This window comes from Aspergillus heteromorphus, assembly GCF_003184545.1.
Source record: "Aspergillus heteromorphus CBS 117.55 chromosome Unknown BO70scaffold_16, whole genome shotgun sequence".
Lineage (NCBI taxonomy): Eukaryota > Fungi > Ascomycota > Eurotiomycetes > Eurotiales > Aspergillaceae > Aspergillus > Aspergillus heteromorphus.
Genome location: NW_020290421.1, coordinates 180,272 through 200,330, shown reverse-complemented (window position 1 = coordinate 200,330; position 20,059 = coordinate 180,272). Strand labels below are relative to the sequence as shown.

Below are 20,059 nucleotides of genomic sequence, written 5' to 3'. Positions count from 1 at the left end.
CACGACACTGCCAGTGTGATTGGATGCGGGAAATAGACTAAGATCTCACGGAACATCTGGCGTGGCGTGGCATTGGTCGGGTGGATCTCAGCTGTATGCAGCCTTGGGGTTGGTTATCGTGATGTGCTTTCTGGTGTCCGGTCTCCGACGGGGAAGTCAGACAGGAGAAATGCAGAGACCGAGTGTGTAGCCACGAGGGGCCAATTGTCATCGTCGTCTTGGATACCTCGCCGAGCAGGCGACCGGAGAAGCAGATTCAGATTGGTCGGGTCGTCTGGATAAGCAACGGATGAGGGCGACTATCCGCCTGGGGTCTCCGCTCGGCCCCCGAGGCATCATACATATGAAGGATGGAATACACGAGAGTCAGTTAGATTGACTTCGGCTTAAGTATCTGCCACCTTGAAGATAACGCATCGGTATCAACCCCGCTGCGGAGCATCTTCGCCCGATACTCTTGTCGGCAGTCAGCATATAGTCCACCGGTCATGCTCAGTGATACAGAAATATGCACACGGCTAGTCTCGGATATCCACGTTGAGGGCAATCCACCAGGATAAGAAAGATCTCGGCCGGAGAGGCATCATTGGTTTTGAATTGATCACATCATAGCAGCCCGATTATCCTCAGCTTATCCGGAATTCATCCAGCCGCTCCGGCCATATCGACGTGGGCCTCTGGTAGCCTTGCCAGATAAGACACCATCGCGGCTCCAGAGGTGATTCTCTCCTTTACTTTTGCTCACCCGAGACAGCATACATCCCTGACATCGACATGGCGGACTTTGAAGACGAAATCTCCCGAGGGTCTGGTAGTCTGGAGGATGAAGAGAAGACATCATTTCTGCCGCGCCAGCTTCGTAGAGGCTGGACGAAGCCCAGCGATCAACGGCAGCCATGGCTGTGGACGCTGCTTCTTCTGAATGTGCTGGTGCTGCTTTGCTCCCTGGTCACGCTGTTCGTGGCATTCAGTCTTCGCTCCGGCCCAAGTGTTGGAACCGAGAGAAATGCACTGCTGAAGCAAACCTCCGCGTACTGTATGCCATCCCCCCTTGCCCATCACTGTTGTCCTGTATACCTGCGCTCTGGAGAAACCCCATTCATTATACCCCATCCACGCCCTGCCCTAGCTGACACCCACAGCGCCCATCCTCGACGAATTCGACATCCCCCTCAAGCTCGTGCAGAGCAAACTGGACTTCTTCGACAACTCCTCCATCTTCTCGCAGCTCCCTAGCCCCGAAGTCGACGAAGCGTGGGAGAAGATCGCCCCCGCGAAACGCGTCTACCTGACAACCGAGCAAGTCATCAAGCTAGGCAAAGACCCCGCCCTGACGGTGCGCGCCAACAACCACCCGGACCGGCACATCGGTGTGCTCAACGGCATGCACGAGCTGCACTGTCTGAACGAGATCCGTCGGAACCTGCACCGCGACTACTACTGGCCCGATGGCATCCGGAGTCCCACCCACTGGATCCATCTCTACCACTGCGTGGATGCGATCAAGCAGGCGCTGACCTGCAGCGGGAACGTGGACGTGGTGACCTTCAACTGGATGGAGATGGTGCAGGAGCCGTTCTTTGATTTCTCGGTTAATCGCGTGTGTCGGGATTTTGATCGCATTCTGGAGTGGCAGACGGAGAATCTGGGGCCCCTGGAGACCGATGCCTGGAAGGTCGGCGGGGAGGTCGAGATCCCGGCGCCGCCGACGTTGAGGGCAATGAATGCCCAGGATTCGGAGGCGAGAGTGTTTACTCATGATGATCCGGCGTTGACGGGGACGATTGGTGTGTAGTTTGATGATAGGGTCAGGAAATCTAGAAATAAATGTCGTGTTATGGGGTTTTACCTGGGAGAGGATGAGACAGGCGTAGAGTAGGCGCTGCAGTTGATGGATTAAGAGTCTCTGCATGGTCAGGAGACCTGATCGCCATAAAGCGTTGAAAAAGGCCGTATGGACAGTTGATGGAGATCGCCCAGGAGACAGGAAATGTCAACAAAGATACGGCGTGCACAGATGGCTGAGAAGACCGATTTTCGAGACAAGTGAAGTGAATTAAACATTCGCTCCCTTGACCCTCATACTGACCGCCCGCGTGTTCATGAAGTTCCAGGGTGTGTAGCTGTTAGAATATGCTGTGTCCAGCCAAGAAGCTGTTTAAAGATGGGGGTGTCGCAAAAGCAAGAGCTCCGCGGGTAAATATAACCACACCGAATCCACATCGGGGCAGGGGTGTTACGGGATCGACAATCTTCTTATGAAAAGCCAAAGATCTACTCTCATGAAGTGAAATGCACGACAAAGTCAGAAAATCATCCACGAGTTGATCATTTCGTCTGGTTCTGGCCATTTCTGTCAACCTCTTCATGCAAAAACCATGTACAGAAAATCTCAGGATACATCAAGCGGCGCATGACAGAAGTAGAGTAGTCGATGCGCCTACGAGCCTCAAATGAAGGCGTGGAACTTCTCTTTCTCGCACGATGGCCATGACAATATCTGGGAGAAACATGATTTCCAGGCCATAAAGTATACCCCACCCTGTTCAGAAAACTTCATGTCTGATGTAAAAGGAATTCCTACTCTGCATCTATTTACATTTATCCCCCCGGATTCAACCATTCTTCCTCAACTCCACCCCCTATAAGGCTTGCAGATATCAAGTACCCAGTGCTTCCTACATAGTTTGCATACATCCTTGGCCACCACACCAACCCGTCAATTAATAACCTAAATCAACCGCCCAAATCCTCCCCCGGCCCTCCTCCCTATTCTAAACCGACGAACCAACCACCCACTCCCCCTCCAAAAAAGAGTGGACCCTCCACGCGGAGTACTTACTGACACAGTAGATAGATATTCCGTACTTAGACAGTCCCTCCAAAGTCCAAATTCCAAATCCCCATCCTGCACACGGCACGCCAAAAAGCCAAACCAAATGCCGAATCCCGCAGGATCCGGACGCAACACCACCGCAAAGCCCCATTTTCCCACAGGTATTTTTGCATTGGAACTGCGCAGTACGGAGGACAAAACCCCCGAAACCAATAATAAACAGACAAAGGGAGGATATACTTCCCGACTCCCGCCCAACAAGGACAACAGACTTTTCTGCGCCCGATGTGGCTTGCGCGCGAGATTCGATCGATCCATTTGACGATGTATGCAGTGGGGGACTATGTACGGATCCAATCGATGAGAAAAAGGTACATGGAGGAGGGGGGAAGGTTGCCGCTGACATGAAATTGATTGAAGTTTGAACTTATCTAAGAGTAACAGTCTAGGAGCGATGAACAGATAGAAATATAAAAAGTGAACAAAGAACCAGTGGCTAAGTGAATTCTCGGCAAATGCCTAGACAGGTATAGATAGAGACTAGAAACCAAGCAGCGAAGCAAGTGTAGACCCAAGTCAGCGCCCAGAGCACAATGCACATAGCATGCATGCCCAGAGCACTTGCCTAGGTAGCATATACCCCCCCCCCGGCAATGCTAATATAAGATAATTTCATTTTGTCCGACCGACCGACCGACCGAGAACACAGTAGTGACCATTAGCTCAGCTTAGCTTAACGCGCCATATCTAGTGCCAGCTAGCGCTACCCATACCCACCTGTCATAAAAAAGTACGAACGCTACTGTCATTCGCCCGGCCCGCACTAAGGGATGTTAACCATTTATCTAGCGCACAAGCCGGATTACCGGAGCGCAGAGGGAAAGTGGTGCGATGGTAGATAGACCGTGGATAACTTGGTGTTCACTATGTTGTGGATTGCTCCAGTCTCCACCGTGGGCTTGGGAGGGGAGGGTGGCAGAGTATCTACTGTCAGGAGCCTATGGTGGCCTTCTAGGATGACCAGGGCGGGGAGTTGCCCTTTTGTCCTAGCGGTTATTCTTCTGTTATCTACCTAGTTCCGGTAGTGGTACTTTGTCTATTTAGAGTCTATCTAGGGGGATGGATGGATGGATGGATGGATGGATAGAGACTCCGTCTGGGCGGATGGAATAGGTAGGTAGTCTACGACAGGCAAGGCCACTAGATAGATAGGTGATTGGGGTATTGGGGTTTGCTTGGTGTGGTGTGTCTGTGTGTGTGGAGACAGTTGGTGTATTTAGTTAGATGATAGTTAATTATAGTCCTCGGTCGGTCGGAAGACGGTCGGGGTTGCCGCGGTGGGGGCTCGGGGTTTTGTTTCGGTCCTTTTGACGGGTGCATGGGATTGAGTTGGGCATTGGCATTGGGATTGGGACTTGGAAAACCGGGAAATGGAGTGGGTTTATGATACTCCGTTTAAGCAGGATGTATCGGGTGTGGCGGTTTCAGGTTCAGGGTGTTTGGAAGTTGGGGCGATTGGCTGGGGTTTGCTTGGGGTTGATGAGGGTTGATAGATCGAATTGCAGGGGTCCCGGGCGGACGGGCCCGGTTCGTGTTTGCGGGCGGGATTTGGAGTTGTTAACTGTATGGAGGGCATGAGAAGATTGGCGCGATGGCTTCGGGAGAGGTGGATGGATCATAAAGGCTGGATGTATGGCGGTGGTGCCTTCAAGGGTTCTGTTTGGTTATGGTGTATGCGGCAGGTTCGTATAAACCACCTTGGTGTAGGTTGAGGGATGCGGTGAAAGGGTCATAATTATTATTGTAAACAACAAACAAAACAGACTTTTAGTAGGTCTAGGGAGGAGGAATATCAAGAATAGAAATCAGGCATCCCCGATGTACCGAATCACCAGGATGTGCGCGGCTCGCCTGGCTCGTTTTGCGGGCGAGTCTCATACTCCACCGTCACATTGTCTGTGCGTCGGATCGCCCCCAGAGGATGGCAGTCCGTGCCCCGTTCCTCGGCGCCGAGTATGCTCTCCTGGCTTTCGACCGTCGTGATCCCCCAGTCTGGCTTCCGGGGCTTGGACATCTTGCTGGCGTCGTTTGACGAATCCGGCGGCTGGGAGCTGCCCTTGTAGCGGTTGCGACTGTTGTTGTAGGAGCTGGTCGTTCGTCGTCCGAGGATCAGTTCGAGGACTGGCTGGAGGGTAGGGATGCAGGAAGCGATGATGACGACGTTGGATTCGATGCTGGAGATGAGATGGTTAGATCGGTCGCGCGACAATGGAGGATGTCTGTCTTAGTCTTACTTGGTCCAGATGACGAGCTCGGCCGTTCCGTCTGGTCATTGTTAGCGGCGTGTCTTGGTCCAGTGATATGCTGGTGCCTTACATGTGTAGTCGCTTTTATCGGCCAGCCCCTTCAGCTGGGTGCACTTGACGATTGCCATGGCGGAAGCACTGCAAATGTAAGCGGTTGTCTGGTGGTACGGCTGCAGTACGTACATGGCGCCCAGGCCCAGGGCTGCGCACAGCGCCAGTCGCTTTCGCAGTGACATATGAAGTTTCATCAGCACGGTGCTAGGGTAGATCGCCAGCGCGAGATCAACGAATGCGGAGAGGGCTGAGTGGTCAGTCTTTGTCAGGGTGTGGGTAGAAGAGACACACCTCCGGTGAAGATCGCATAGTCGATCAAGATATACACATCCAGGCACTTGGCCTTTCCTTCTGTCACCAGATGCGTCTCCCACAGTGCCCTGGGCGGATCGCACATCGTGAACAGGATGATGATGCATATACCCGACACCAGGGCTGCGAGGCTGGTCAGAACCCACAGACACACCCGGTGGAGGGTACTTGGGTTGAGGATGCGCGTCAGCATGGCGGTGACCGCCAGCTTGGGCATTGCGAATGACACGATGCCAAACAGGAAGCTCAAGGAATTGAGGAAGCTGGCCTGTTCGACGGTGCTGTCGCTCAGAAGCCATGCGTGCTTGCCGTACCCAATCCCGACATTTGCCGCGGTAATGCTGCAATATACGAGGCCCATTATCTGCCGGGGTTATTAGAGATGACCGCCGCGTCCGAGGGCTAGCACATACCATCGATCCTGCGATCAGCCAGTCGTCAGCCCCGAGGTTGTGCAACAGCCTCGATCGAATGTACATCCGGGCGATAACCAGCGCGGTGGTGATACCGGTCAGGGACCACATGACGGCCATGATCAAGGGCCCCTTGTCATCGGTGGCATTCCCTTGGTTTGTGCTTGCCATCTTATCGTTGCGGTACGGCGCCGGAGTTACAGAGCCTGGAGCAGTGGGGAAGAGACTGGACGCGGTGAAAATAAGAACGCAGACATAGGTAGACGGTTGCCAGCGACACAGGGGTACCAGCAGCAGATAACTCCGAAGCGTGGAGGACTCGTGGGCAGATAGGACTTCGTTGGGACAATCTGCGGACGATCCCTCCAAGACTCGATAGCTCGCATGCGGCTGGCATTAAACCATATCCTCGCCACAGTCAGAGTCACCCCTCTGCTTTTGACAAATCGCCTGCCACCGACATTGTTTTCGCCATTTGCCGCAGTCGGGGAGGCCACCAATCCAACTAGGGCTGCGACAGGCACCCAGAAAAGACGACATAGCGGCCAGGCCCTGCGGGTCTAACACGGGCAGGGATCAGCCAGACGTCCGTCCGTTTTGGTAAGTGTGCAGTAGATCCAAACTGGAACAGGGAAGCAGAGGTCACGGCCGTCTCCCGTTGGGGGGGGCCTTGAGGGCGCTGACAGCCGGGGAGTGGGGCCGCTGCGCACCGTTGAAAGCGGGGCTTAACAGGGGATTTAACCCTGACTTCATTTCTGGCTTCGTTAGTGGGAGCCAGTGCCATGGGTCGGCCGGGTTGGACCACTCACGGCCTCCTATTCCAACTGGTGCCTGAATTCTTTGTTCGTCTGTGTTCCCTGCTGCTGTTCCCCCCCCCCCCCCAAGCAGTCTCGACCTTGGACAACCCTGGCAAGTCCCGACCCTGTCATGTCCACGCCGTCGGACGATAAGTGATGCTGGAAGAACGGACAACGATCACGCCAGAAAACCGGGGCAATCTCCGAATAGAAGCATGGATCAGCGAAGGAACACCGACTAGCCTGGTCTGGAGACCCGTCGGTGCCTAGCTGCAAACTGGGACCTCAGTAGCGTTATCTATGCGGGCTTCTCGTGGTGATGGTAAACAGCTTGATGCCTATTGCCTATTGCGACATGCTCATGTCATCTCCATGGGCGTTTGAGCTTCCGACACCACCGTTCAAGAAGCCAGCCTGACGCAAATTGGACAAACCCCACGTGCTGGGATGTCCTCCAGCCACGGGGGGGTTCGAAATTACCCCATATCACGAGGGTGCTAAAGACTGGGTTCCTCTTTAGCCCGACCAACTCGCGCTATGCGGCAGTCATTAAAGATAGCAGCAGCCGGACGTCCAGTCGGGCCCTCCGATGGAGCATGTTGATCGCGATCGTCTCCCAGTCCGGCCCACGACGTGTGGGATGACATTCTTTGTGCTCGAGTTATCGATTCCGAGCCAGTGTCCTGGCCAGGGGCTAGTCCCGCATGGCGACGCCTCAGTCCCCCGCTATCACCCCGTTCCCTCCTATAGCCCATGTGTAGCCCGTGGTGAGCCAGCCATGGTCCCAGGGACACCCCTGCAGGTATATCAGGGGCGGGTCGACCACGTTCGGAGATTTTTCTGTCTGCAACTCTCTGTTCGTCCCTCTCCTCTGCCCAGTCCCACCAGCCTGATCCAACACAATGCCTCCCATCGCTACCGGAACCGATGCCAGCGGGCCCATCACCGTCCACATCAAGGACTCGGTCCAGATTTCTGTCGAGGAGCCCGTCCAAGAACCTATCCAGGAAGCTTTCGTCGACGGCGACGTTGCGATCTCCCCCAACGTGCCTGACCAGATCCCCGCGCTGCTGAGGCGGGTGGCCCTGCACGGCGAGGCCTATCTCACTGAGAAAGACGAGGAGGAGCGCACCACCGTCCTCGATGCCGCGCGGGCGTTGGTCTACGCCCTCGAGACCCCTCGGGAGGCCATGATCCGACACACCTGGTGCCAGGTGAGTTTTCATTGACTTTGCAATTGACTTTGTCGCGAAAGTTAATAGTCCCGCTAGAGCAGTCTATATGCCGCCCTCGAGACCGCTGTCGATCTGGGCGTCTTCCCCGCCCTGTCGAAGGATGACAGCCCCAAGACTGCCGCGGAACTGGCTGCAGCCACAGGCGCCGATCCCACCATGCTGGGTGCGTGGAATCAATTCACTTACCTCCCCTCCACCCTCACCATCACTGATATTCCCATTTCCATGCCACACAGCTAATAACCCTCCCAGCTCGCATCCTCAAACACCTCAACGCAAATGGCGTCATCACCGAGACCGGCCCTGACGAGTACCGACGCACCGGCTTCACCATCTCCATGTGCTCCCCTCGTTACAGTGACGCCTATCCCTGCATGTACGTCCTCCCCCCCATCCCAAAACGAACAAACAAACAATTAACCCCCCCCCCAAGGACCGGCTGCATTACCGCGGGCGTGCTCTCCCTCCCCGCCGCGCTCAAAAAAACCAACTACGCCAACCCCCACAACAGCACCTCCTGCGGCTTCCAACTGGGCTTCCAAACCCCGCTGCACTTCTTCGACTTCCTCAAGGAAAACCCCGTCCACGCCGTCCAATTCAACAACCACATGACGGCCTACCACCAAGGCCGGCCCAGCTGGATGGACATCGGCTTCTACCCGGTGCTGTCGCTCGTCGCGGACACGGGCATCAACGAGCGCGATGCCCTCCTGGTCGACATGGGCGGCAGCATGGGCCACGATCTGTCCGAGTTCAGAAGAAAGTGGCCTCAGGTTCCGGGACGGCTGGTGCTACAGGACCTCCCCGATGTGGTGCAGCAGGCGAGGGGAATGGGGCTGGATGCCAGGATTGAGGTCATGGTGCATGATTTCTTTGAGGTGCAGGTTGTGAGAGGTATCTCCCCCCTTTGTGATTCCATCCTGTCTTTCTCGTTCACTATGCAGTACCCCCCCCCCCCCCCAACCAACTCCAATCTCCAATCCGGGAATCCACTAACCCAAAATCACAATCGATATAGGCGCCCGCGCATACTACATGCACTCCGTACTGCACGACTGGCCGGACTCCGACTGCCTGCGCATCCTGCGCAATATCGTCCCCGCGATGAAGCGCGGCTACAGCAAGATCCTGATCAACGAGAACGTCATCCCCAGCACGAACGCGTACTGGGAGACCACCAGTCTGGATATCATCATGATGGCGGATTTCGCGTCCACGGAGCGCACCGAGACGCAGTGGCGGGCGCTCATCGAGGCTGCCGGGTTGAGGGTGGTGAAGGTTTGGACGGTTAGGAGAGGGGTGGAGAGTTTGATTGAGTGTGAGTTGGCTTAGTGGTTGGTCTTTTGGTGAGTCTGGAGAGGGGTGGTTAGGGGGTATATATTGTGTTGGGTATGTATGCTTTGTATGCTTTGTAGCTGGACTTCTGGGCAATGGATTTTCTTTTTTTTTTTTTTTTTTTTTTTTTCGTTTTGGGGTTGACTTTGAACTTGGATTTGGGTTGGGTGCTGTAGTTGACTGCGTGGTTGTTTAAAAAACCAGCTAACTAACTATCTCTCTGTCTGGTCAACGTGTCAACTATCAGCTCCTTGAACATTTCCCTCTACCTTACACGTTCCGCCTACAGCCCCCTAAACTATAGCATCTACCGAACCCAACCCGCAAATCCAATCAGTACCGAATACAACGCCCCTCTCCCCAACCCATCCCCATCCACCCCCCCCCCCCCCCCAAAGACCGTACCGAACCGCACTCCCCAAATCAAAGCATATACCTAAACGTTGGCGACTTATCCCCCATCTCCGCGAGCTCACTCCCCGAATACTCGGGCCGGAGTCTCACCAACTTATCCACCCGGCGACGATTGATCCCGTCGTATGCGAACCGCGTGACCAGGATGACGAGCACGCCGAGAACCCCGAAGGCGAGCTCGAGGGAGTGGCCGAGTATGTATCGTGGGGCGTCGGAGGTGCGGTAGAAGTGGGAGGCCATTGCTTTTTTTTTTGGATGTTATAGATGTTAGTGGGGGGTTTGGGAGGGGGGACAGGGGATGAAGGCAGGAGAGACATACCGCCAGCGAAATTCCCCAGGCCAATGTGGATGGCCATTCCGGCGGATCGCTTGTGGTCGGCGGCCAGGTTGCTGCTCAGCCAGGTTACGATGGCGGGGATGGCGGGGTAGATTCCTTTTTGGAACTTAGTAACTTGCTTGATATCTTATTGTTGGTGTCGTTGCAAGAGGGGGGGTGTGGTAGGTAGGTATAAAGGGTAGAGAGTATAGAGAGGGTATAGAGGGGACACACCGAGGATTGCAAGAAACACCCCAAAGTAGATCAACCCCGGCACCCAGCGCTGCGACCCCGCGAGACAGACGAGAAACCCCGCGACGATGCATCCGATGTGGAAGAGGAGCAGGGGCGAGCGTTGCCCCATTCGATCGGAGTACCATGCGGCGAGGATGGCGGCGACCGCGGCGGTGACGTAGGGGGGGACCTGGATGCATCAGAATCGATGCAGAAGCAGGTGGAGCTGTGGGGGTGCGTTTGGATGAGGGGATTACCGTGAGCAATTGCGCAGTCGAAGACGTATATCCCAGATCGCGGATGATAGTGGGAAGGAAGAAGCTGATTCCGTACAGGGGACACATGGTGGAGTAGTACACTACATCCCTATCAGCCAGTGGAGGAGGATGGGTGGGTTTTCTGGAAAGTGCCGGACGCACTCAAAACAGCCATATACACCTGCCAATCCTTCACCGCATCCCAGACATACTTCCACTTAAACTCCACCGTGTCGGGAACCACGTTCCCATTCTCGGAGAACTGCATCTTCAGGCGCCGCAGCACCCACGTCTTCTCGTCGGCGGTCAGGAACGACGCCGTGTCGGGGTAATCGTACAGCGCGAAGTACGCCACCACCGCCACGATCACCGTCGCGATGCCCTCGAGGATGAAGATCCACCGCCACCCGGAGTATCCGCCGACGCCGTGCATTTTCTGGTCTGTCAGCGCGATGCACAATGTGGGTGGGCGTGGGGAGGCGCACCCCGATGGCAAAGGCCAGCAGCCCCGAAAAGGCGCCGGCGATGCTGGCGGCGCTGAAGAAGATGGCTTGGCGGAGTTGGGCCTCGTGGCGCGAGTACCACATCGTCAGGTAGTATGTCACCCCCGGGTAGAGACCGGCTTCTTCGCGGGGTTAGAGGGCTTTGTTTGTCTTTGGGGGGGGAACGGGGGACGGACCGGCGACGCCGAGGAATAGTCTGGCGATGAGGAGACCGTGGTAGTTGGTCACGATGCCCGTTAGGGTCTGTTGGCATTAGACCATGTTCGCGATCATGACGATCAGGGCAGGAGACAGACCATAACCACCCCCCACGCCACCATCAGCGACGGGATCCAGACGGATGGCCGCACCTTCTGCAACACCAGATTCGACGGCAGCTCGAAGACCGTGTACGTGAAGAAAAACACCGTGACTGGGCGTTGTTAGAATGCTCGTCCCTGCTTCTTCTCGACGGACCACATACGCGCCCAGTTATACTGCGACCCCTTCAAGTGCAAGTCATCCTCCATCCCCTCGATCCTCGCGTTGCCGATATTCCCCCGGTCGAGAAAGCAGAACAGGTACAGCAGCGTCAGCACCGGCATGAGGTGGAAGTCCATCTTGCGCAGCAGCCGCTTCTCGTTGATGGGGGCGGGGTCGGTGTCACGACATGTTTGCGATTCGTGCTGCTGCTGCGATGGTTTCTCTGTGGTCATGGCGGGCTCGGTGGAGGTCTGGGATGAAGCTTGGAATTTGGAGAATGGGGGAGGGGTGGGTGACCGCGGTGATCAAAGCTTTCGCGGCGGGCGGTGGGTGGGTGTTCGTCTTCAGGTTGGCGTCCTGACTGAGGTTCCATGCAAGGGGGAGGAATGCGGGCAGGCAGCGGTGATAAGCTGTCAGTGCGGAGGGGGACGCTGCCGTTGTCTGATGTGGAGGACTTGGAGGTGTTGCCATTGCTGTTGACTAGGTCTTTGGATATGCTGTTCAGTGAGAGTGGGTCATACGAGCAGTGTTGACAGGAGTGCTGTTGGGATTTGAGATGAGATGTTCGACATTTTAGCTGGCGATCCAATGGTGAATTGATGGGTGCAAAGGCGACAAGACAACACCACCGTTCCACCAGGATATGGCAACGGATCGATCTTCAGACAGCCGTGTAACCTCCCTTCGGCAGACATCTCCAGACACCCGGGGCGACATCAACCGATATTATATGCTCCGAGGATAAGTACTTTCCATGGCGGTGAGACGACAGTATTCACAGCCGGATCCACCTTGCATCTCGCCTTGCAGTTGGGATCGAACGTGCCATTGGGATTGGCGGGGATTTTAATTGCGGTGGTGTCGTGCGGCGTCGGAGCAATATGGGGTGTACCGGACTGGACATCTGGGTGAGGTGGAAGCGGGGGGGTTGAGATATATATCCACTGCTCGGTGGTTCGGAGCTGTCATGAGAGTTATTTTCCGGGTGACAGGGAACAGAAAACCTTCAAAAAAGGGATTGGAACGAGTCTGTCGCCAACCGGGGGGGGGTGATGTGAGGGTTTACGGATCTAGCCCTCATCCGCCAGACTCCGGCCAAGTTCTCCCGCAGTGTCACCCTGCCCATCCATGCGTGAGCGAGCCTCGGTTGAGCGACGAACGACGGACGGACGAGTCATGGACTTCGCGCTGGACCAGCTGGAAGAGCTGGACCAGTGAACCAGTGATTGACCGCCAGTTGGATTGCAGTGGAGCGCCCCACTGCGGCACGGATGGTGATTGTGTGGAATTGGATTTCCTGGGCGGAAGAACGCCTCCATTTTGGCCCAGCCTTGCCACCGAGCGTGACCTCGCACCACCAATTGCCACTCCGGCCAGGGACACCCAGGACATTTAGTGCTCCTCCCACGCCCTGGCCCTGCCCCCGTTGCCCGACTATTGTTGCCCCCCAACACCATGCGAGCACGGAGGCAATCCGGCAGCCCCGGGAACCCCCCCGGCCCGCCGACTGGCAAGATGCTGATCTCGCGCGATCGATCGAGGGTTGGGCTCGGGAGTGCCCGCGTGCGTACCACCCGCGCCTGCGATTCCTGTCGCCAGCGCAAGGCCAAGTGCAACGGGGAGAAGCCCGTCTGTGGCCAGTGTGCAGGCCTCCAGCTGGAGTGCGTCTACTCGGAGCAGGCCCGCATGAAGGACCGTCGCGAGCTGGATATGTTGCGGGCGGCCATCCGTCGCCAGGAACGCGCCATCCAGCGCATGTCTGCTGCGTCGTCGTCGTCGTCTTCTTCCTCATCCTCAATCTCTCGTCGTCCCTCGGACCCTGCTGCCCTCCCCAACAGCATGGATGTAAGTCCGACTCCGACCACCGACAATGCAGCGGTGGCCGTCGTCTCGGGGACGTGCTGAACCTGTCTTCCAGTCTAACATGGTCCCCCACTCACTGCCCGACACGCTGGACCGCGCCCTGGCCCTGGTCCACGTCCAGCTGCACGAGCTGGGGCAGGTCTACCAGGCCGTGCACGACTGCGATCCGGCAGCACTGCCGTCGGTGGTCAGCGCGATCCGGCGCAGCGCCTCGGTGCACGAGGCGGCCACTCGGCTCACGCAGCAGATGTCGGGGCAGCGGCCGGGCATCACGCTGGAGCGCATGCAGCGGGCGTGGCTGACGCGACTCTCCGGCAAGCCCGAGCTGGTCAGTCGCCAGCCCTCGTACAGCGTCAGCACCGCCGACATTTGGACCTCCGTCGTGGGCAACGCGGCCGCCTCGCACCTGTTCTCGTTGTTCTTCGTGTGGGACAATCCCACCTGGCACGTCGTCGAGCCGGGCGTCTTCCTCGACGACTTCCACTCCGGCCGCACGCGCTTCTGCTCGTCGCTGCTCGTCCACGCCATCCTCTTCTACGCCTGCGTACGTATGCCTCCCCAGGCCCGGCCCCGCTGACCAGCCCTGCGCCAGCACCTCTCCTACGACTTCGAGAAGCCGTGGGATCGTCGCGACGAGATGGCCACCGCCAAGCAGCTGCTGCGCGAGATCGAGCGCCTCTGGCAGCTCGACCACGCCACCCCGAGCCTGCCCACCGTGCAGGCCAGCCTCCTGCTGGGCGCCTTCTTCTGCGCCGCCGGCAAGGACAAGATCGGCACGGAATACGTGCAGTACGGCGCGCGCATGGCCCTCCATCTCGGCCTGCACACCTCCGTCTGCCCCGTCTTCCAGAGCCCCGTCCTCGTCGAGGCCGAGCGCAACCGCCGCGCCCACAAGATCATCGCCGGCGCCGTCTACGACCTGCAGACGTGAGTATTCCGACCCGATGCATGGTGCATGGCAGCCACTGATCCCGCAGGCTCGTCGTGCAACTGTCCCGCAAGCCCACAGCCTGGCCCGGCCCCCCGGAACTGTTCCTGTCCGCCGAGGAGGCCGCCGCCGCCGATATCCAGCAGCAGTGGGCGCCCTACCCGTTCACCTCGCCCGTGCATCGGCCCTTCCTGCATACGAGTCTCCGCGTCCGACGGGATCTGTTGATCATCGTCAACGACGTCGCCAGTCTGCTGCGCGAGTTGGATGGCCACATCGATCTGCATGCCTGGCAGCGCGGCGCCGTGCTTCATCAGCGTTTGGTCCATTTCGAGCGCGCATTGCCTCCGGTGCTGGGCATCCAGCGGAACCGCACGCCGCATAATCTCTGTTTTCAGTGCGTGTTGTCCCTGTCCCTGTTGATATCCTATCCTCCAGCACCCACCCCCGAACAGACACCCAGCCAGCCACTGACAGCACCAGCATGTACCACCACATGACAATCGTCAACCTCTGCGGCCTCTTCATGACCCGCGACCCCACCATCCCCACCGAAACCTACCAGCAAGCCACATCCTTCCACCCCCCAAAGGCCCTCGACGAAGCCATGGACGCCCTCGCCACGCTCATCCTGCTGTACCGCGTCTCGCACGGCTGGAAATCCACCCCCATCGTCATGGTCCACTACTTCCTGGTCGCGGGCGTGCACGCCGCCTCGCACCTGGAGTCGTCCAAGTGGCGCGAGGTGCTCGTCAGCTGCGTCTCCGGCCTGTGGCACATGGGCCTCGTGTGGCGCGTCTGTCGCGCCTTCTTGCGCACCATCCAGCTGGTGCTCAAGGGGGCCGATCCGGCCCTGATGCCCGCCGAGGCGGTCTCCATTCTGAAGGAGTTCGATGAGAAGGTCTGGAATCAGGATGAGGTTAATGCCCTCGGCTCTATCTATGTGGTGCATCATCATCCGCGGCAGTTGGCGATCGAGGCTGGTGGGGGCAGTTTTCAGGGGGAGGGGTTGGAGGATTTGATTCGGTCGTTTGAGAGGTTGGATACGGAGGATCCGGAGGATGAGGGGGGTAGGGGGTAGAGTTGGTGTGAGGGGTGTATGATAGATTTTCATTCCTTTCAGCTTTTTTTTTTTTTTTTGTGTTGTTATTTTGTCTTGTGTTCATGTTCATCTCGTGGGGCGTCCGAGCGATGAGAATACACGCCTCATGGCTGTTGGCGCGATTTTTGGCCCTTTTGTATCGAGCAGAGTCCGGCTCTGCTTCGACGTTGATTCTATCTATTCTATCTATTCTATCTATTCTATTATATATTCCATACCCTCTGCCCCCTGTGCACGTAAGAATCTAAAAAATCTAAGCATGCACAATCAACCCCTCCCCCTCCCCCACCCTCCTCGTCCACTCCATCCAACTCCCATCGTAAATCCTCCGTCGCCCCTTCGCCCCGACCAGACGGAGGACCAGATCCAGCGCCGCGGCCGTGACTCCGGAATTGCACGTGAGGATGTAGTCTCTTACCTCACTATCCCCATCCCCAGCCCCTTCCCCGGTTTCATCACCATTATCAGGAGGATGGTCAGCAGGATGATCGGTAGGATCATCATGACTGTGAACCAGAATTCCCACCGCCGCAAGCACCCCCCTCAACTCCCCCACCGACAATATCGCCCCAGACACGGGGTCCAACACCCTGGCCAGCGGCACATTCACCGCCCCGGGCATGTGTCCCGCGCGCAGGGACGGGTCTGCTTCGCTTTCCGTGCCGGAGAAGCGCCCGGGGATGCGCGCGTCGATGATGCATACTTTTCCAGCTGCATCTCCAGCCGCATCTCCAGCTCCAGCTCCGGATCCAGATCCGTCTCCGTCTGTGTCTCTTTCTTTTTGTTTTTGCCTTTGTCTCTGTCTCTGGAGTATGATATCGCGCACCTCCTCAAACTCAACCACGCGGGCATAGTCCACTCCGGAGGCGGGGAGGATGTATTCCTCCCCCTCCTTCCCACCCATCTCATCTCCATCGCCATGTCCATCCCCTTCTATACCCAACTCCCCCTCCAAACAGCCAGAAACAGGAAACCCCTCCCCCACATACCCCCGCAGATTATTCAGCACGTGCACGTCCCCCCGATGCCCGAAAAACTGACACATGAATGCCACGCGCGGGGCGTGGTACGTCCCGATGGAGACGGCGTCGTAGATGACCAGGGTGTCTGTGGGGCGGATGGCGAGGGCGGTCATGATCGAGCAGAAGTGGCTGAGGGTCGGGAGGGTGCAGGGGTAGGGGGATGTTGAGGAGTAGGTTTTGTGAAGAGGGAGGAATCTATGATTTATTCAGTCGTTCGTTCGTGGTTAGTGGTATTGCGGTATTTGGTAGGGGGACAGACCTGGTATTCGGAAGATGGGCCGCGGAGAAGGAAGCGTGCAGGGAGGGGAGGTAGGCGGCGATGGGGATGATGCGGGGGAGATGGGAATTGGGATCCGATTGGGGGGTGGTGGCGGTGGTGGTGGCATGGTGGTATTCGGATGGGGTGATGAGGGGGGTGGAGAAGGGCATTTTGGTGGAGTGGTGGGCTTGGTGAGGTTGAAGTTGGGGTTGGCGATGAGAGGAGAGATGAGGGGATTGGCCGTCGTGCCATTGTGCAGCTGAGTCAGCTGTGCATTGCATAAATATATGCCGGAATGGAACAACAACATCAGAATCAGTCGAGAGGTTGTTCCTGGCTGTTGCAGAGGGGGAAAGTTGGCCTGTCTGAAGCAACGCTCTCACTATGGGCCATTGCTCAAACGGATCATTGGTCGACTGCCAAATTGGCCGTTGGGGGAACGTAGGTAACAGGTCGATATATCTCAGCCGGGTAACCGGGTAATCTTTGGCCATGACCAGAGACATCTAACAAATGGAATCGCGTTGAGCTAGATGGAAATAAGCAGCAGACCCTGCGTCAGGACCGCCGATCATTCACCTCCTCGGCAGGAAGCGAAATTAAGAGAGCCGATCGTGGATCCGATGAGCAGGCAGTCAACAACAGCCGACAAGGCAGAGCTGCATGCCTCCTCGATTTTCATCTGACCATGTCCTCAGCTGCACCAAGCATTGCCCGGTTTCTTCCCCGTTGCTTCGCCGGTTGACTCGCGATGAGGTAGCCCACCTCTGATCAAGGAAGCGTGCCTGTCCCTTGAAGCTATCCACCCGACCCACTCCCTCACCACCACCAAATCAGCTCTGCTCCATGTCGATCACCAATGACGTATGGAACAGCCCAGCAATCAGAGCGTGCCAGCTCTTAAAGCCCTTGCAGCGGCGCAGACCGCATCTTGGCTGACGCTTGGGCTCCATGCAGGTGATGTAATTGTGCACATGGATTCCCAGTTCTCGGCAGAGTGCTAAATATACATCTGTCTATATCAGGAACTACTACTTTATATAACATCCCAAGCCACCCTCTACCACCACCCCCAATCCTCCCCACTCACCACCATCATGAAGCCCTCCTCCCTGCTGCTCCTGCTCCTCTCCACAACAGCCAGCGCCACCTCCCCCTTCAACCCCCTGCACCACTCCGCCGGCATCGCCCCATACTTCACCCCAAACGACCCCCCATCGACCCTCACCCACCCCCCAGCTGCACCGTCACCCGCGCCGCGTACCTCGTCCGTCACGCCGCCATCTACGCCAACGACTTCGACTACGAGACCTACATCGCGCCCTTGGTCGAGAAGCTGCGCAACACGACCCAACCCTGGCCCACCACCGGCCCCCTCTCCTTCCTGTCCAACTGGACCGCCCCCGTCGATGATGCTCATCTCGAGAAACTCACCCGCGTCGGCCTGCAGGAAGCCACCACCTTGGGCAGCAGCTTCCGCCAGCGATACCCGGACCTCCGTGCTCAGAAGGTCTGGTCTTCTACCGCGGACCGCACGGTCAAGTCCGCCCAGGGGTTTATAGCCGGTTGGACCAATACTACTACCACCAACAATGTCTCCCACGCGGACGTGGACGTGGATCTGGTGCAAGTCGCCGAGAGCGCCTCCCTGGGAGCTGACTCTCTGACGCCGTATAAGGCCTGTCCCGCGTATAGTTCTAGCTATGGGAGTGATTTCGAAAATGTACCCTACCCTCCCCTCCCCTCACCCTAGCCCACAAAACAAACCAACCCACTACTAATGCTCCCCCCCCCCCCAACAGACGTTCGTAAAAACCTACACCCGCCCCATCCTCACCCGTCTCAACACCCACCACCCCTCCTTCAACTTCACCGCCACAGACATAACCGCCATGTTCGAGCTGTGCGGCTACGAGACCGTCATCCGGGGTCATCTCCCTTCTGCTCCCTGTCTCTGTTCCCCACGACCGAATGGCTCTCCTTCGAATACGCGAACGACCTCATGTATTTCCATAACACTGGCTACGGGAGGCCGGTCACGCCCCGCATCGGGTTTCCGTGGGTGAGGGCTAGTTATCGCGCTCTTGCTGACGAGCTGGGTTCGAATTCAACCGGGGGGGATGCTGCTGCTGCTGCTGCTGCTGCTCAGGCTGAAGATGGAGGTGGAGATGGACGACAGGATCTCTTCGTCTCATTTACGCACCGCGAACTCCCCCCGACTGTCGTCACAGCCCTGGGTCTGTTCAATAATACGGCGTACACGTCCCCCTCGTTCCTGAATCAGTCGATGCCGACGGATGAGGTCAACTATTACCGTGCGTGGCGGAGCTCGCACATCCTGCCCTTTCTGGGCAATGTTGGGATTGAGAGGTTGGAGTGTGATGGGGATGGGCAGGGCGAGGGCGTGTATTTCCGTGTCCTGGTCAACGGGGCCGTGCAGCCGGTCATTGGGTGTCGGGATGGGCCCGGGGGGAGTTGTTCTGCCGGGGGCTTTGGGGAGTGGATGCGTGGGAGGGAGGAGGAGTTTGGGGATTTCGGCGCCGCGTGTGGGAATGCGTCTGCGAGTGGGGAGTTGGGGATCTATGCGTAGGTTGGATGATTGGATTCTTGGGCTTTTTTTGGGGGGTTGGGGAGCTTATAGGTATGTGATTTGTTGTGAGGAGGGTTGTTTTGGAGGTCCAACTGGGTTGAATATTCGTTTTCGATTGGGTTATATACATGAAGCGTGTGCTTTCTTTTTTTTTTTTTTTTCGAAAGCGGAAGTATATAAGATGTTCATGACATCTGGGAATAAAACATAAGAATCATAGACAGGAGCTTCCACAGTCCAACCTCTAAACAGACAACCTCGTCGTCGGCCCTGCAACAAAACAGTCTCTCAATAATCCATATGATAATCATCTCCATACCACACCATAGGCAACAGAAAATTCGGTAAGCCTCAGACAGCGCTGGGTACCACAACGTGAACCATCCACGACCCCATCTAAGTAAACATGAACCCATCCCACCGCCCCCCTGCTCCGTCATAACATACCCCGTGTCCCAGCAAGGAGAAAAAAAAAACATGTCTCGCGAATCTGGCGGAATGGACTGCCTGGGCCGCTGCTTGCGACCCGATATCCCGATAAACATCCACATGCAACAGCCAGTGTTCTATTAAAAGCGTGGAGAATCACACACCAATACCCTTTGCTGGACCGCGAGGGATCGACCAGAGCGCGTCATGGCCGCGTCAGCACAGCTCAACACAACACCAGATGCGTCGTGGACAGCAACGCAGCGGATGCTCCTGCCTTCCGTTGTAAGGCGCGGCTTCGAGAGTTGAACTTTCCTGCCACAACTGAAATGGTTATAGCCAAATCAGTGCCCTCGTCTGGATGAGGCGAGGGGGACGGCCAGCCGTGATGG

The 20,059-nt window shown here is 57.0% G+C and overlaps 7 protein-coding genes across 7 annotated transcripts; 4 read left to right on the top strand and 3 right to left on the bottom strand.

The window, feature by feature from the left end:
• Positions 1–472: 472 nt before the first annotated feature.
• On the top strand, positions 473–1,795 carry BO70DRAFT_429978 (oxidase ustYa family protein; the record flags this gene model as incomplete). The annotated part of the gene is made up of 2 exons (XM_025548113.1): positions 473–1,036; positions 1,143–1,795. The coding sequence occupies exons 1-2, from the start codon at positions 775–777 to the stop codon at positions 1,793–1,795; spliced, it is 915 nt and encodes a 304-aa protein (XP_025398391.1). The 5' UTR covers positions 473–774.
• A 2,823-nt stretch (positions 1,796–4,618) lies between these two features.
• BO70DRAFT_338294 (uncharacterized protein) lies at positions 4,619–6,275 on the bottom strand. Its single transcript, XM_025541193.1, has 6 exons — positions 5,922–6,275; positions 5,488–5,872; positions 5,326–5,443; positions 5,213–5,280; positions 5,131–5,161; positions 4,619–5,070 (listed from the first exon to the last, which is right to left on the bottom strand). The coding sequence occupies exons 1-6, from the start codon at positions 6,090–6,092 to the stop codon at positions 4,725–4,727; spliced, it is 1,119 nt and encodes a 372-aa protein (XP_025398390.1). The 5' UTR covers positions 6,093–6,275; the 3' UTR covers positions 4,619–4,724.
• Positions 6,276–7,530: 1,255 nt separating this feature from the next.
• Positions 7,531–9,403, top strand: BO70DRAFT_362946 (o-methyltransferase). Its single transcript, XM_025543449.1, has 5 exons — positions 7,531–7,932; positions 7,990–8,116; positions 8,206–8,329; positions 8,387–8,847; positions 8,972–9,403. The coding sequence occupies exons 1-5, from the start codon at positions 7,621–7,623 to the stop codon at positions 9,283–9,285; spliced, it is 1,338 nt and encodes a 445-aa protein (XP_025398389.1). The 5' UTR covers positions 7,531–7,620; the 3' UTR covers positions 9,286–9,403.
• Positions 9,404–9,682: 279 nt separating this feature from the next.
• Positions 9,683–11,848, bottom strand: BO70DRAFT_55873 (MFS general substrate transporter). Its single transcript, XM_025548538.1, has 9 exons — positions 11,476–11,848; positions 11,309–11,424; positions 11,189–11,255; positions 10,995–11,134; positions 10,672–10,945; positions 10,510–10,610; positions 10,253–10,442; positions 10,022–10,135; positions 9,683–9,944 (listed from the first exon to the last, which is right to left on the bottom strand). Exons 1-9 carry the CDS (start codon positions 11,705–11,707, stop codon positions 9,712–9,714), a joined length of 1,467 nt encoding a protein of 488 aa, XP_025398388.1. The 5' UTR covers positions 11,708–11,848; the 3' UTR covers positions 9,683–9,711.
• Positions 11,849–12,850: 1,002 nt separating this feature from the next.
• Positions 12,851–15,346, top strand: BO70DRAFT_338286 (uncharacterized protein; the record flags this gene model as incomplete). The annotated part of the gene is made up of 5 exons (XM_025541192.1): positions 12,851–13,319; positions 13,393–13,881; positions 13,930–14,264; positions 14,315–14,662; positions 14,749–15,346. The coding sequence occupies exons 1-5, from the start codon at positions 12,930–12,932 to the stop codon at positions 15,344–15,346; spliced, it is 2,160 nt and encodes a 719-aa protein (XP_025398387.1). The 5' UTR covers positions 12,851–12,929.
• Positions 15,347–15,620: 274 nt separating this feature from the next.
• On the bottom strand, positions 15,621–16,825 carry BO70DRAFT_338285 (sulfurtransferase; the record flags this gene model as incomplete). Its single annotated transcript, XM_025541191.1, has 4 exons — positions 16,649–16,825; positions 16,325–16,584; positions 15,882–16,276; positions 15,621–15,785 (listed from the first exon to the last, which is right to left on the bottom strand). The coding sequence occupies exons 1-4, from the start codon at positions 16,816–16,818 to the stop codon at positions 15,621–15,623; spliced, it is 990 nt and encodes a 329-aa protein (XP_025398386.1). The 5' UTR covers positions 16,819–16,825.
• Positions 16,826–17,599: 774 nt separating this feature from the next.
• Positions 17,600–19,238, top strand: BO70DRAFT_380345 (putative histidine acid phosphatase; the record flags this gene model as incomplete). Its single annotated transcript, XM_025545405.1, has 4 exons — positions 17,600–17,610; positions 17,702–18,371; positions 18,451–18,652; positions 18,805–19,238. The coding sequence occupies 4 exons, from the start codon at positions 17,600–17,602 to the stop codon at positions 19,236–19,238; spliced, it is 1,317 nt and encodes a 438-aa protein (XP_025398385.1).
• Positions 19,239–20,059: the final 821 nt, after the last annotated feature.